Here is a 14,298-nt window from a genome sequence, read left to right on the forward strand (position 1 = left end):
AATATTATTTTTACATTTACAACAGACATACAAATCACATAAACACAGCCTTATATATTATTTTCTTTTCTTTTCTTTTCTTTTCTTTTCATTCTTTTTATATTGTGAATATGGAACAAAATGGTATCTACAAAGTCTACATTGAAGATGTCAGTACTTTTAGGATGATTATGTGGAGATGCAGACAATCGGGCTGTGATGAGATCTTGAGTCCGATTGTGGCTAGGGATCCCACTGGTAGTAGTGGGTCTAGTAAAGACGATCCGAGGTACTGCCGAAAGTGTCAACAAACTGTGACAAATCCGGTGGCAAGCTATTATGTTACGATGCTTGTTTGTGATATGGCCAAAGATAAACTGACAGAATATAAGCTCTATTCTGGTGCTGTCGAAACCCTGATTGGCTGTGAAGTAGACGAATTACTTGAAGCAAGTGTTTTTTTTTTATATATTAAAAAAAAAGACTCGATTAATTGAATTGAATTGAATTTATTATAAGATGATTGATGATGTTCCTGATTTATTGGAATTGTTAAGGATCGCTCTCAGGGGATCATTATGTGATATATTTCTACGGTCTGAAAAGGTAAAATTAAAAAAACCTATTGAAATCATTATTTATATAAACCTGTAATCTATTTTATTTTTGTAGAAGGATGAAGATGTTGTTAGCAGCATATACCTTCATGGAAGAAATGGTCTTCAAATGTTGTTCTTGAAGAATTGAAATATAAATATAAAAATTATTATTATTATTAGATTAGATATACTTTCCTTTTACTCAAAATATTAAACAACACCACCAATCCATTACCATTCATTCATTTATACTTCTCTTGTTAAATTTAAATAAATTGTATATAGATACAGTACATGTTTTGCTTATAATTATAAATCCCTATCTTCTTGGGTTTCCCTCCTTTCTTCTTTAATGACAATTGATATAAAATAATAATAATAATATTTTTTTTATTTAAATTTTAATTTTAATTTTAATTTTTTTTTAAATTTTTTAATTTTTTTTTTTTAGTTTCTTTTTTTTCTTTTTGCTTTACTCGTCATCCTCCTCCTCGGAAGCAACAAGAGTCATGGCAATACGATCCAAATCTCTCTGACCATCCTGGGTGATGCGACGACCGCCCTTCTTGTCCTGCTCCAAGACACCGATCTTCTCGAGGGACTGGAGAACCTTGCGGTTGACGGAGCCAGAGGCCTCGACGTGGTGGGAGGGACGGAAACCGCGGTTGATGCGACCACCGTGGACCTTGTTCAAGGCACCGACACCGACGCTCTTGCGGATGTAGATGTGGCGGGCAACGGAGGCAGCACGGACGTAGTACCAGTCAGGGTCATAAGGGGCCAACTCCTTGTAGGAACCAGTCTTGACAATGTCAACGAACTTGGGGACCTCGAGCTTACCGGTACGCTTAAGGTAAGCAGAGTAGGCCTTGATGAATTCTTTTTTTTTTTTTGGTTTTTTTTTACATATAAATAAATTTATTATAGTTAATAATCATCATTACGGTTACAGTTATGGTTATAATGATTTTTGTTTTGTATATAAAATAAAATAAAATATAATTTTTAAAAGAAAGGGGGTAAAGAATAAAGTGTATAGATATACAAGCCACCGAATAGTCCAAACAAGAATACTCTATATATATATATATATATGTATGTATGTATATACATGTATATACATGTATCTTGATTTTTGTTTAAATCAAGCAGATAGATATTGTATGTCTATGTGGGTGTATAATGATAGTCCAAGCCACACACGCGCACACACAGAAGAAGTTAAAGAAGAAGAAGAAGAAGAAGTAACTTTCTTTCTCTTCTTCTTTAACTTCTTTTTTATTTTTTATCTTTTTAACAATCTTTTTTTTTTGTTCTCATTTGTGTGCTTTTGTATATTTCAATACATTCAATTCCATTTGGCTCGATTCCTTTTTAGCTCATTTCAATGTCCCTCAAAATATTCCAAAAAAAAAAAAACCAAATAAAGAAATAGAAAAAGAGGTAGATAGGGATAGGAATAGGAATAGGAATATGTATGATTTTAAATCAAAAGATATATATATATAGAGAAACGCCTACCGTGGGCGTTGACGTCCTTGACAGTGATACCGGTCATCGTGATTTCGAGTAGTTAAAAAAGAGAGGATGTCTATGATTTACGCTTTGCTAGAAAAAAACATTAAAAAAAAAAAAAAAGATGGTCCGCTAAATCCAATGAAAGAATGAAGAAAAAAAAAATTTATTAGACGTCACTCCTAATTATTGATTGGCTCACTTTTTTTTTTTTTTTCTTTTTCTTATTATTATTATCTATATGAGTGATAAAGGAATATTTGCAGCATTTATATATTTGAATTACTTGTTCTATCTATATAACATTTATATATATATATATATATATATATATATAGCTATTGATATGGTTGTATGTGTAATTTTATGTTTTAACATGTGCACATGCTATTATGTACATATATATAAAATGAAATAAAATAAAATAAAAATTAAGAGAAGGGAGGAGAGGGATTTGTCGGTCCAAAGACGGAAGAGTTCCGGTAATAAATAATAATAATAATAATAATAATAATAATAAAATCAAAAGGAAAGATGGAAATCATGAGCATTTTTTTTTTCTTTTTCTACTTTCAAAGAATAAATATATCTTGTATGGGATGGTAGAGTGGCTAAAGATTGAAACAATTTTGTATTGAATGATAAAGAAGAGAAATATTAAATATAATTTTTTTGTTTGTTTCTAAAGCAAGATATGAATTATTATTATTCTTCATCTTCATAAACCCTTTCTTTTTTTTTTTTTAGTTTGGTTTGGTTTCGATTTTTGATGTTCTATTCAAATATATATATATAATATAAAATGGGGAGTAGATATTACAAGAGGCCTCTTGTTTATAATAAAGATATGTATATGAATATGTATATAAAATAACAGAATAATAATAATAATAAAGAACAAAAAGGCAAAAAGGCAAAAAGCAAATAACGAGATATAGAAAATAAAGAAAGAAAGAAGAGGAAGAAGTAGATGGATATATGGTTGTTTTGTTTTTTTTTCGGTTTTTTGGTTTGGTTTGGTTTGGTTTGGTTTGGTTTGGTGGTGATTTTAGTGGTAATGGTATTTGTGAAATAATAATAATAGAGAGAGAGAAAAACAAAAAAAAAATGGGCAAATTGTGCAAGTGTATAAAGTGAAATAAAAAATAAAAGTGCGTGAGAAAGTGTGAGTGAGTGAGTGAGTTGAGTGAGTTGAGTGAATAGATGTGAAAATAAAAAAAAAATTGTGGTTGTTTTGTTTTGCTTTTTTTTTGGGGGATTTTTCTTTTCGATTTGGTTGGTTGGTTGGTTGGTTGGTAGGTAGGTTGGTTGGTCGGTGGGTCGGTAGGTAGGTGGGTCGGTCGGTCGGTTGACTTGAGTTGACTGGCTTCTTCTTGAGGTTGAAGGTGATGAAGATATCGATAGTGGAGGGAGTGCTTTTTTTTTGTGTGGTGATGGGGAATGGGAGAAAGGAATTTTTTTTTAAAAAAAAATATTTCTTTCTTTATCTAATTCTTATACTTCTTTTACTTGTACTTCTTTATGAAAAAAGAAGTATAGGAATTAGATAAAGAAAGAAAGAAAGAAAAAAAAAGGGGGGGGGGAGAGAATAATAAATAATAATAATAATAATAATAATGGTGTGGGTAAGTTAGTTGATTGGTTGGTAAGGTAAAAAAAAAAAAAAGAAGAAGAAGAAGAAGAGGGGGGGTATCAAATCGAACGATTATTGTCTTGAGGGTGTTTCATTGGGAAATACACGGCGTACATATGCACCGAGATCCGATTGTTTTGCGCACTGAAGTTTACCGGATGCAATATGTTGTTTGATTTTCTATATAGATAAAAATTAGTTATTTGAAATGATAGATATAGATTGTTGATATTTACAGTGAGGACAACATTGGCGCTCGGTCGACGGTTCATGTCAGTGTCCAACATCCAGGTAATCAGCTCAAGCATGGTCGGGCTAGGAACAGTAAAGTTGAAGCTGGGTGGATCATTGTGCAGGATTTCGCCATAGATATCCTCGGTCTCCTCGAGATAGTAAAGAGGAGGCACTCTGTCCATCATTTCGATTGTAGTAATCGCCATGGACCATACATCTACATTCTCCTTGTAAGACAGTTCACCAACCACTTCTGGGGCCATCCACTACAATAAATTCCAACATTAATTTTCTTGATCGGTCGATTGATTTGATTTGATTGATTACATACCTTTGCTGTTCCAAGTCTTGCGGTATTGACCTTACCAATGGGAGTGGCAAGACCAAAATCGGCTGATTTGGCCAGTCAGATTTATACACACACACACACACACATATATATATATATATATATATATATTTTAGTCGGGTTTGGTTTCGATTGGTGTGATTCTTATTATTTTGGGCGAGGTTTACCTAATTTGACTTGACCATTGCGACCGAGTAAGATGTTTTCGCACTTGATATCACGGTGCATATAGTTTTTGTGGAGATATACCAAACCCTCAAGGCACTAAAATAATAGTTATAGTAATAAGTATATGTTAAGAAGATGGTTTAGAGACCTACTTCTTTTGCAATCCGGACAGCCATAAGTTCGGGCAGACCGTGAGTGGTGTCGACCAGGAGACCAAAGACAGAGCAGGTCATGAGTTCCATGGCCATCCAGACATAGTCTCCCCAGAGAGTGGCTTCCTTGAGCTGGATGAGGTTCGGGTGGTTGAGACAGCCCATGATTTTGAGTTCACGCAATACATAAGCGTGATGAGGGATATCGCGGTCTTCGATAAAGCATCGTTTGATGGCAACCTGTCCACCCTTGTTGCCTTGTTTTGATGCCCGGACAACGGCGCCATTAGCACTAGATTTTATTTTTGATTTTTTTGGTGATAAAATTTAATATACATAATAATAATATAAATAAATAAATAAAAATACTTTACCCGCTGCCTACTTTACTAAGGCCTGTGTAAGTGTTGGCTGGGTTTGAGTCGACGATCTTTTGTTTCGGCAGAGTCTTCCGCAGTTTAGCGTCAAATACAGCATGAGGTTTCTTCTGGACACGTAAGATTGGTGGAGGAAGAGGGACTATTGAAGGTGATCTGCCTACTGGTATCCAAGGGCGCTATTAAAAAAAAAAAAAGTAATTGATATTTAATAAAATGTATTTAAGCTTTTATATATATAGATATAGTGTGTACCTTTATAAATAATGGCTTGGTGTCTGATGATTTGGGCGGGTCTTTGTTAAAGGTTGGCATCGGCCGCCTCTCCCAGGATTCTTTGATGATATCAGGAATCTGCCAGTTCCCGGGTGCACGCCATGGAGCCTTCTAGACATTAGAAATCCTTGATTAATTAAAATAGATAATTATATGTAATATATATATATATATATATATATTTACCTTTTTAGATGGTAAACGCGATTTATGATTATGATTATTGGTATTGGTATTGGTATTGATGAATTGATTTTGTTGTTGTTGTTGTGATAATGGTGGTTGCTGAGCAGGGCTTTTAGGTTTGGTTGCCATTGATGGTGTGCCAGAAGTGGGTGTGTTCTTTCGGGGTGAGCGCGGGGTGGGTGCAGTTGATGTTGATGAAGCGGAGAGACCAGAAGAGGAGGAACTCTCGTGGGACTCGTTGAGGGTCGGAGAGCGGGCGACTTGACTCGTAAAGCTCATCTCTTAGATGAGCGAAATGAACGCTTCTACTTTTTCTTTTTTTTTTTCTTTTTAAATTATTTTATTTTATTTTATTTTATTTTATTTATTTACTTATTTTTATTTTATATATAAAATAAATAAATAAAAATAAAAATAAAAATAAAAAATAAAAAGAAAAAATTGGTAGATTTTATTCCTTTGCTTTGCTTTTCTTTAAAAAGGTCAACTAGAATATAAAAGAGGATATTGTATCGTTTGTACTGCTGCTTGATGTCGCTTGAATGATATTGATATTGATGGTGGACTATAGGATGTATATATACATACAAATTATATATAAATTATAAAGAAATAATAAATAATTAAATAATTAAATAAATAAATAAATAAATAATAGAATATTTATATATAGAGAGAAAGAAAGAAAGAAAGAAAGAAAGAAGAAGAAGAAAAAAAGAAAAAAAAAAGAAAAAGAAAATAAAGAGAGAGAGAGAGAGAGAGAGAGAGAAAGGATGTAAGTGTGTGTGTGTTTAATATTTTATATAGAATTATTATATAAATATAAATATAGATATCTTGATTATTTTTATATTGTGTATTCTATTCTATGTACAAAAAGGTTAATAAATATATATATATATATATTGTGGTAATGAAAAAAATAAAAATAAAGAAGACAAACTCTTCTTCTTCTTCTTCTTTCTTTCTTTCTCTCTCTCTCTCTATTTTCTTATTGTTTCTTTATTTCTTTATTTCTTAATTGTGTATAATCACAGATAATACAATTGTATATTATTGGTCAACGTCACAAAGGCACAATGACAGAAAAAGAGAGATAATTTGCAAGGTACTTTTTTTTTTGGGGGGGTATAAAATATATATATATATATAAAAGAAGTGTATTAGAAAAATCATAATCTACATACAAATCCAAGTCACCAAAGAAGAAATGTATAATGAAGAGAATCAAAGCAATACAAAGCAAACAAGTAGTTAATATTCTAGAGCACCAGAAAGACAGACACAGACACAGAGACCAAGTGAAGCAGACCAAGTCATACATACACAAAATAAATAAATCAATAAATCAATAAAAAAGGGGGTGAATTTTTATTTATTTATTTTAAACTTTCTTCTTTTGTACCTGTATAACTTGCTCTGCTTCACTCCCCCCCCAAAAAAAAGTAATCTTTTTATTTATTTTGGTTGTTGGAAGAAAACTGATTTGGGAAGGGGTTACAGGAAAGATGCAATTGATGTAAAACCTTTTTTTTTTTTCTCTTATAACTTGTGTTACTATAAATATAGCTGTTGATGTATGTTTTAATGTATACAAATATGAAATACCATAAAAATAATAGAAGATCATAATTGTTGTTATTGTTAAAGAACAATTTAACTTTTTGGTTACCATGACAGTAAATCCTTTTTTTATTTTTATTATTATTATTGTTATTATTTATTTGTTTCTAATATTCTTTTAGTTTTGCTATGGAAACCAACTATAAATAATCATGTACATATGTACATTGCCACCCTTCAAAAATAAATATAAAAATTATAATTATAATTATGATTATGATTATGATGATTGGAAAGAAAGAAAAAAGTGTCACACCACTGAATTTTCTTTTAAATATCTTTCTCTGTTCTTGTTACCTTTTTATATATATATATATATTTCATTCCCCTCTATTTTAGGGTTTAGTTTACTATATCAGAATATCGAGCCAATCAAAAAAATGCTACACCCCCTCCTTTTTTTTTCTTTTTTTTTAACGGGACAGTTCCGCTTCGAGACATATGGGGAAAATTTGTGTAAGATAAATAAATATAGAAATACAGAGAGAGAGAGATAAATAGATAAAATGTCAAGTTATATATATTTTTTTTTTAAAAAAAAAAAAAAAAAAGTCATGATAATGATGGGAACCATGGCAACGATAGTAACGATGGTACTGATGATTGTTATGATGATTGTTATTGTTATTTTGTGCTTGTGTGTTTGTATGTTTTTGGGGGGGTTCAATTTTATCTTTTTTTTTTCTCTCTCTCTCTTACACTCTTCTTACACTTTCTAAAAAAAAACCTCACTTGTTGAATCCCTCTACTTTATTTTATTTTTTTATATTTTTTTATTAGTGTCTTCTACTCCAGTCTTATTCTCCACACAAATGAGAGCTCCGTGGCCTTAATACATCATCTTGCTGGTGACGTCTTGCATTATTTCCCAGTGTCATCTATCAATAAATAAATAAATGAAATCATCCAATTATATACATATATATGCTTTAAAGTTCTTCTTCTTCTTTGTGTATTAATATTAAATATTAATAATGATGTATGAATAGAAACTCATTAATAACAACAACAGCAAAAACAGAAAACAAAAAAACAATACGTAAAAGATGATGATAAAAAAAAAAGAAACGGGTGTGGGTCCGAACCTGCTCGTGTGTCATGTCAGTATATATCATATATGTGATATAAGCGTGCATCGCATTCCGTTTGATACTCGGGTTCTCTTTCTACAAATGGTCCCAAAGAAATAATAATAATTTTTTAAATACATTCTCTTCTCTCTCTCTCTTTTTTTTTTTTTTTTTGTACTCATTCATTTCAATAATTTTTCTCAAGAAATCATAACATTACATACTTTGAAGTTTATAGGTGAAGATTTTACTGGAATTGGCTCAGTATCAACTACTGCTGCTGCTGCTGCCAATAATAATATAGGATCTGCCCAGTCATTATTGTTTGTTGTATTACTATTTGCATTAATTTTGTTGCTGTTACTGGTATCAGCATTTGTGTAAATGTTGCTATAGGTGTCATAGGTGTTATTATTGGTATGAATGATTTCCTGAGCATTTGTTGTCGAAGGAGTGTCGTCTAGTAGGTGGCGAATTGCCATTGTCTCCCTGACCTAAAACAAAAAATACATTTATAAAATTATTATAATTATTATTATAATTATAATTAATTAATTAATTAATTTTTTTTTAAAAAAAAAAAAGAAACCATAAAAGTCATTCCTTTAGTCATTTAGTCAATTAGTCATTTACTTTTATTTTTTATTTTTTATTTCTACTTTTTTAAATATGTATATTAAAGAATCATTATTGTCATTATATTCATTCATTTCACTTGCTTGTGATTCTCGTCGGGATTGCTGATTCGAAAGCTCAATGAGAATAGACCCTGCTTCTTTCTCTGCTTCTTGACGTTCTCTTAACTCGATATTAAAACCAAAAGACATGACGATAATACTTCTTTTTCTTATAATAGAAATAATATATGGATAAATAGATGTGTTGAATACAAAAACAATAAAAGAAAGAGTAAGAAAAAAAAATTAGAAAAAAAAAAAATAGGTATTGTAATTATTAGAATTTCTGAATATAGAAATAAAAATAATAACATGTACAATTCATTATCCTTTCTCTATTTCCCATTATATATATATATATATATATATATATTATATGTTTATTAAATCATGATAATTTGTTTGTGTAGTGTGTTTATTGTAGTGTATACCGTTCGTGTCTGTCTATGTGTAACTTATCAAGTATATATATATATATATATATATAAGTTTTAATAGGCAAGTGAATAAATTACTAAATTACTAAATGACTGAATGACTAGACGATTGACCATGTAATTAAAGTGAATGAAATAAAATAACTAATGTGACTGTGGCATTGTGTATAATGTAAGTGTAGTCAAGTGTAGTTTATATATTTTCTTTATTCTTACAATTTTTATTACTAAAAGAACAGAATAAATTAGAGTAAATGTTGCTCATCAGACTAGGCCGACCAATCCAACCTCTTACTCGATTCTTTTCAACATCCTCGATTCGCTTGGCAAAAAAACCAAAAAAATCAAACAAACAAGATGCAGACGTACCTGTTTTACTTGGAAGACCTTCCAACAATCTCAAAATGGGTGTAGTTGGATTACCAAACATTGGAAAATCCTCACTATTCAATGCCCTTACCAACAGCAGCGTACCAGCAGAAAACTATCCCTTTTGCACTATTGGTAATAACTGACTCTATTTTTATATACAAACTGTGTATAGATAGATAGATAGACAGACATATAGTCATAGAAAAAAAAATCATGACTTTGACGAAATAAAATAAAATAAAATATAATATAATAAAAAAAAGAAATTGTCATGAAATATTAAGATCCTTCCGAGGCACGCGTCCTGGTTCCTGATGACAGACTCGACTGGTTGTGTGAAATCTACAAACCCATTCGAACTACCCCTGCTCATGTAAGGATCAATTGATATATATATATATATATGTGTGTGTGTGTGTGTGTGTGTGTGCATATTGTGCGTGGATATCTTGATGTGTACATGGACACTGACACTGACACAAAATCAATAATAAAGATATATATATAAGAAGGGAGGGAAAAGAAAAAAGGGGAGGGCTGAGGGGTCAAGGAGTCAAGGAGCCAAGGAGTCAAGGGAGGGTAGATTAATTGTTAAGGATCTAATGATAATAAAAAATGATCACAAAATGTTATTTAAAGTTGACTGTCCTGGATATCGCTGGTCTTGTTCGAGGGGCATCTCAAGGGGCTGGGCTGGGTAATGCTTTCTTGGCCAATGTGGGATCAGTCGACGCCATTTACCATCTCGTGCGTGCATTTGAGAATGAAAATGTCACCCACGTAGAGAACACAATAGACCCCTTGCGTGATCTGGATATCATCCAAGAAGAACTACGTCTAAAAGATGAGGAGATGTTGGAGCGTCAATTGGCCGAATTGGTCAAGCTTGCAAAGTTCCCCGATAACAAGAGACCTTTGGGAACAATGTCTAGAAAAGAAGAAGTGGTAAGAAATACAAGTTTTTGTTTTTGTTTTTTATTTATTTATTTATTTATTTCTTCTTCTTCAAATTCAAGGGTGTGGTTGAAAAAGTGGCGGATTTTATGGCCAAGGGTAATGATGTACGTAAAGGAGATTGGAATGCACCTGAAGTCCAGGTAATCAATACTCTTCATCTCCTGACTGCGAAACCAATGGTATATCTTTGCAACATGAGCGAGCAAGATTACTGCAAGGGCACAAACAAATGGTAAGAAATATGATACAGACATTAAATACATTAAATATTAAATATTAAATATTAAATATCAAACAATCATAATAGGCTACCAGACATTCAGGAGTGGGCAAAGGCTAACAATGCACTGGACACTGTGATTCCATTATCTGTCAGCTTTGAATCAAAGGTAAATAAATAAATAAATAAATAAATAAATAAAAATATATTAATTGTTATTTATTTATTTATTTATTCATCTATGATTACTATTGTTACTATTTTTTTTTAAAAAAAAAAGTTAGCAAGTATGGAACAGGATGAAGCCAAGGCACATTTGAATTCCCTTGGTGTCACCTCACAGTTGCCTCGTGTGATATTGGCTGGCTACAGAGCACTTCATCTCATTCACTACTTTACTTGTGGGCAGCAAGAAGTCAGAGCATGGACAGTCAGGGTAAACTCTTTAATAAATTCTATAAATTCGAATCAATTGACTCAATTGACCTCAAATCTATTGTAATTCTTTATCTATTGTCTACTAGGATACTGCAAAGGCACCTCAGGCAGCGGGTGTTATTCAGTAAGTATTTCTTATTTATACATATATAGAAAATAATAATCAGGGACTCTGTGTTTTCTCTCTCTCTCTCTCTCTCTCTCTCTATTTCTTGTACTGATTTAATTTATATGGGCGTTTCTTTTTTTTTTCTTTCTTTCTTAATTATTTTCGTTTCTATAGTACTGATTTCGAACGCGGTTTCATCTCTGCGGACATTATGAAACTCGAGGATCTTCGCCAGCTTAAATCAGAAGCAGCCGTACGTTCGGCAGGCAAATATCTTCAAAAGGGAAAGGACTACAAAATGGAAGACGGCGACATTGCCCACTTCAAGGTAAATGAATAATACATATACCTAGCTATTGCTTACTCATCTGTCTATCTTTGTATATGTGTGTTTGATTATAAAGTTTAATGGTGAGTTGATGTCATTTCTTTATTCAAAAAAAAAAGATAACCTTTTCTTCTTTACTAATCAATCTCTATTCAAATTATAGTCACCAACAAGAAAAAGTAAAGCAGATAATAATAATAATAATAGTAGTAGTAGCAGTAGTAGTAGTCTTGATATGGATTATTCAATATATAGATAGATAGAACTAATGATAATTAAACAATGATAGGCTAGCTTATTATTACTCTTGTTGTTAATGTTACTGCTGTAATATATATATATATATATGTGTGTGTGTGTGTGTGTGTGTGTGTGTGTGCATATAATAATGACAATGTCTTTATTATTATAACAATTATTTTTTAAACCTTCAATGCACCCATGTCAGCTACCAACTGACTAGGATCAAACTCCCAAATCACAACTCTGCCATCAACACCACATGTGGAGAAGTGTGTCACATTTTCGCGTGTACCTGTATGAAAGCGAACCTCACTTTTGAATTTGCAAAAAAAAAAGTTAAATATCACCACAATTATCTTTAGTTTTATTTTTTTGGCTTACTTGATAGTGTTTTGGTGGGTGGTCAACAAGCCAGAGTCACTAGAATCAGCCTGTCCACGAGAATCCATAGACTTGAATCTGCTGAGAACAGAGGCAGCCTGAGACACCTTTTTACGTCCAGTGTCCAAAGATCCAGCAATATTCCAGCCATTGTTCTTGTTTTCGATCAAAATCGGGGCACAGTCGTATCCAGCAGCAATGATCTGGCTCTCGTTCGCCCAGAGAAGCGAACGGAAAGGGAGGGTGTGGTTGGGAATAGTCAAGAGGGTGTGGTTGCCATCCTGGCTAGCATAGGCAATGTTGATCGATGCATCATGACCAGCAAATGCCAATGCATCACCCGAAGGAGAAAAGGCCACTGAATGAATCCAACCACCCTTACCATTACTAAACTCTCCACAAACTGTGTTGAAAGGTAACTTGTCACCCCAAACTGTAGGTGCAGGCCTAAATGAAAAAAAAAATTAATATAGATAAGACACAATACAATACAATACTTTACTTCTTGTCAAGTCCCTTGATAAACGAAGAAAAGACGCGTGCCTTCATGTCTGCCGAACCAGCAGCCAGGAGTACATTGTTGGGATGCCAATCAAGCGAAAGAACAGTACTGCGGATAGGCTTCTTGATGTGCTTACTAGCCCACCAGTCATTATCCTCATCAAAGTAACAGACTGCAATGCAACGCGCTCCGTTGGCAACCGCAAACTTCTCTTCGTTAGGAGACCAGCGGACATAAGTTGCAGCACGGTTGATACGCAGTAACACAAGTCCAGGCTTCCAGGTACCCTGTTCGTTGGTCCAGACGTAGGCGTTTCTGTCTTGCGAGCAAGTAACAATACGGTTGGTGTTGGGAGCAAAGTCAATGCTGGTGATTACCTTGTCATGCTATTTTAATATATATTTATTTATTGTAATTAGTACAAGTAATCATTTATATTTTTTTTATAATGTCACTTACACCAGTCAAAACAGCTTCTTGTTTCCATGCGGCTTGCTCATGTTCGTAGATGATGGCTTCGGTTGAGTTTTGGCACACCACAAGCTCTGCAATTAATAACAATTATAATAATATTAATAATTATCTTGTGGTAATAGAAATTTCAAAGACGCTCTTCAACATCATCATCTTTTCTTTCTTTTTTTTTGACATTAATACTTACTGTCCTTGTTAAAGGAATGAGCAGTGATGGGAGTGTTTGAGATTTCGTAACAGCTTGGACTGGCCATACTGCAACTTGGTAAAGCTTGTTGAAGGAGTTTGTATGTATCTGTTTGTGTATGCGTGAATAGAGGACTCTTGTCAGTCGACTCTATACTAGAGTATTATATATAAATATAGATATATTATGTATGTACGTAATAAAAGTAGTAGAAATAAAACTTAGTTCGCTTTTTCTTTCTTTCATTTTTTTTTTTTCATTTCCTTCCCGCGTCATTTTTTTTTTTTTTTTTTTTTTTTTTTGCTTTATCTGTCTGTGTGTCTATGCTGTATGTCTATATATGTGTATGTATTATAAACAATTCACGTAATTTCAGTTTTTCCCCTCCTCCCCTTTATAGATAAAATATATATTTTATTTTTGCTTCAGGGTGGTTCTTTTCAGCGTATTATGTAAAAAAAAAAAGTCACACTTGGCATGGACACACTCGAAAGATTAGTAAAGTTAAAATTTCTAACAAAGCAAATTACAGCTTAGATTTTCATCATCTTTAATATTTTTAGTTTAACAAACAGCAACAGCACAATGCTTTGCTTTGCTGGAAATAGTTGTCTGATAGATAGTTTCCAAAACAAAACAAAACAAAACAAGCATAGCAAAAAAAGAAGAGTCGCTGCTAACTTGGTTCTCCTATGCATATCTCAAATGTATGTGTAACCACAACGCAATGGTAATATTAACTAAGCAATGAATAGAGAAAAGAGAAGCAATGATATGTATTACTGCAATTCTATTCTATCATTTTTGTTTCT

The 14,298-nt window shown here is 32.4% G+C and overlaps 5 protein-coding genes across 5 annotated transcripts; 2 read left to right on the forward strand and 3 right to left on the reverse strand.

Annotated features, from left to right (window-relative positions):
• Positions 1-110: 110 nt before the first annotated feature.
• PHYBLDRAFT_70815 (hypothetical protein) lies at positions 111-726 on the forward strand (the record flags this gene model as incomplete). Its single annotated transcript, XM_018442338.1, has 3 exons — positions 111-434; positions 499-585; positions 652-726. 3 exons carry the CDS (start codon positions 111-113, stop codon positions 724-726), a joined length of 486 nt encoding a protein of 161 aa, XP_018289445.1.
• A 153-nt stretch (positions 727-879) lies between these two features.
• Positions 880-2,172, reverse strand: PHYBLDRAFT_134900 (hypothetical protein). The gene is made up of 2 exons (XM_018429682.1): positions 2,100-2,172; positions 880-1,457 (listed from the first exon to the last, which is right to left on the reverse strand). Exons 1-2 carry the CDS (start codon positions 2,134-2,136, stop codon positions 1,051-1,053), a joined length of 444 nt encoding a protein of 147 aa, XP_018289446.1. The 5' UTR covers positions 2,137-2,172; the 3' UTR covers positions 880-1,050.
• A 1,626-nt stretch (positions 2,173-3,798) lies between these two features.
• PHYBLDRAFT_70813 (hypothetical protein) lies at positions 3,799-5,747 on the reverse strand (the record flags this gene model as incomplete). Its single annotated transcript, XM_018442337.1, has 8 exons — positions 3,799-3,906; positions 3,963-4,226; positions 4,292-4,353; positions 4,477-4,573; positions 4,630-4,921; positions 5,004-5,185; positions 5,262-5,393; positions 5,469-5,747. 8 exons carry the CDS (start codon positions 5,745-5,747, stop codon positions 3,799-3,801), a joined length of 1,416 nt encoding a protein of 471 aa, XP_018289447.1.
• Positions 5,748-8,137: 2,390 nt separating this feature from the next.
• Positions 8,138-11,711, forward strand: PHYBLDRAFT_57893 (hypothetical protein; the record flags this gene model as incomplete). The annotated part of the gene is made up of 9 exons (XM_018440261.1): positions 8,138-8,162; positions 9,639-9,779; positions 9,932-10,020; positions 10,287-10,592; positions 10,664-10,836; positions 10,912-10,993; positions 11,105-11,260; positions 11,349-11,386; positions 11,546-11,711. 9 exons carry the CDS (start codon positions 8,138-8,140, stop codon positions 11,709-11,711), a joined length of 1,176 nt encoding a protein of 391 aa, XP_018289448.1.
• A 364-nt stretch (positions 11,712-12,075) lies between these two features.
• On the reverse strand, positions 12,076-13,676 carry PHYBLDRAFT_187788 (hypothetical protein). Its single transcript, XM_018439422.1, has 5 exons — positions 13,487-13,676; positions 13,285-13,370; positions 12,826-13,211; positions 12,324-12,770; positions 12,076-12,254 (listed from the first exon to the last, which is right to left on the reverse strand). The coding sequence occupies exons 1-5, from the start codon at positions 13,551-13,553 to the stop codon at positions 12,122-12,124; spliced, it is 1,119 nt and encodes a 372-aa protein (XP_018289449.1). The 5' UTR covers positions 13,554-13,676; the 3' UTR covers positions 12,076-12,121.
• Between the last annotated feature and the right edge of the window lie 622 nt (positions 13,677-14,298).

The sequence above is a fragment of the Phycomyces blakesleeanus genome, assembly GCF_001638985.1.
Source record: "Phycomyces blakesleeanus NRRL 1555(-) unplaced genomic scaffold PHYBLscaffold_16, whole genome shotgun sequence".
In the NCBI taxonomy this organism is placed as follows: domain Eukaryota; kingdom Fungi; phylum Mucoromycota; class Mucoromycetes; order Mucorales; family Phycomycetaceae; genus Phycomyces; species Phycomyces blakesleeanus.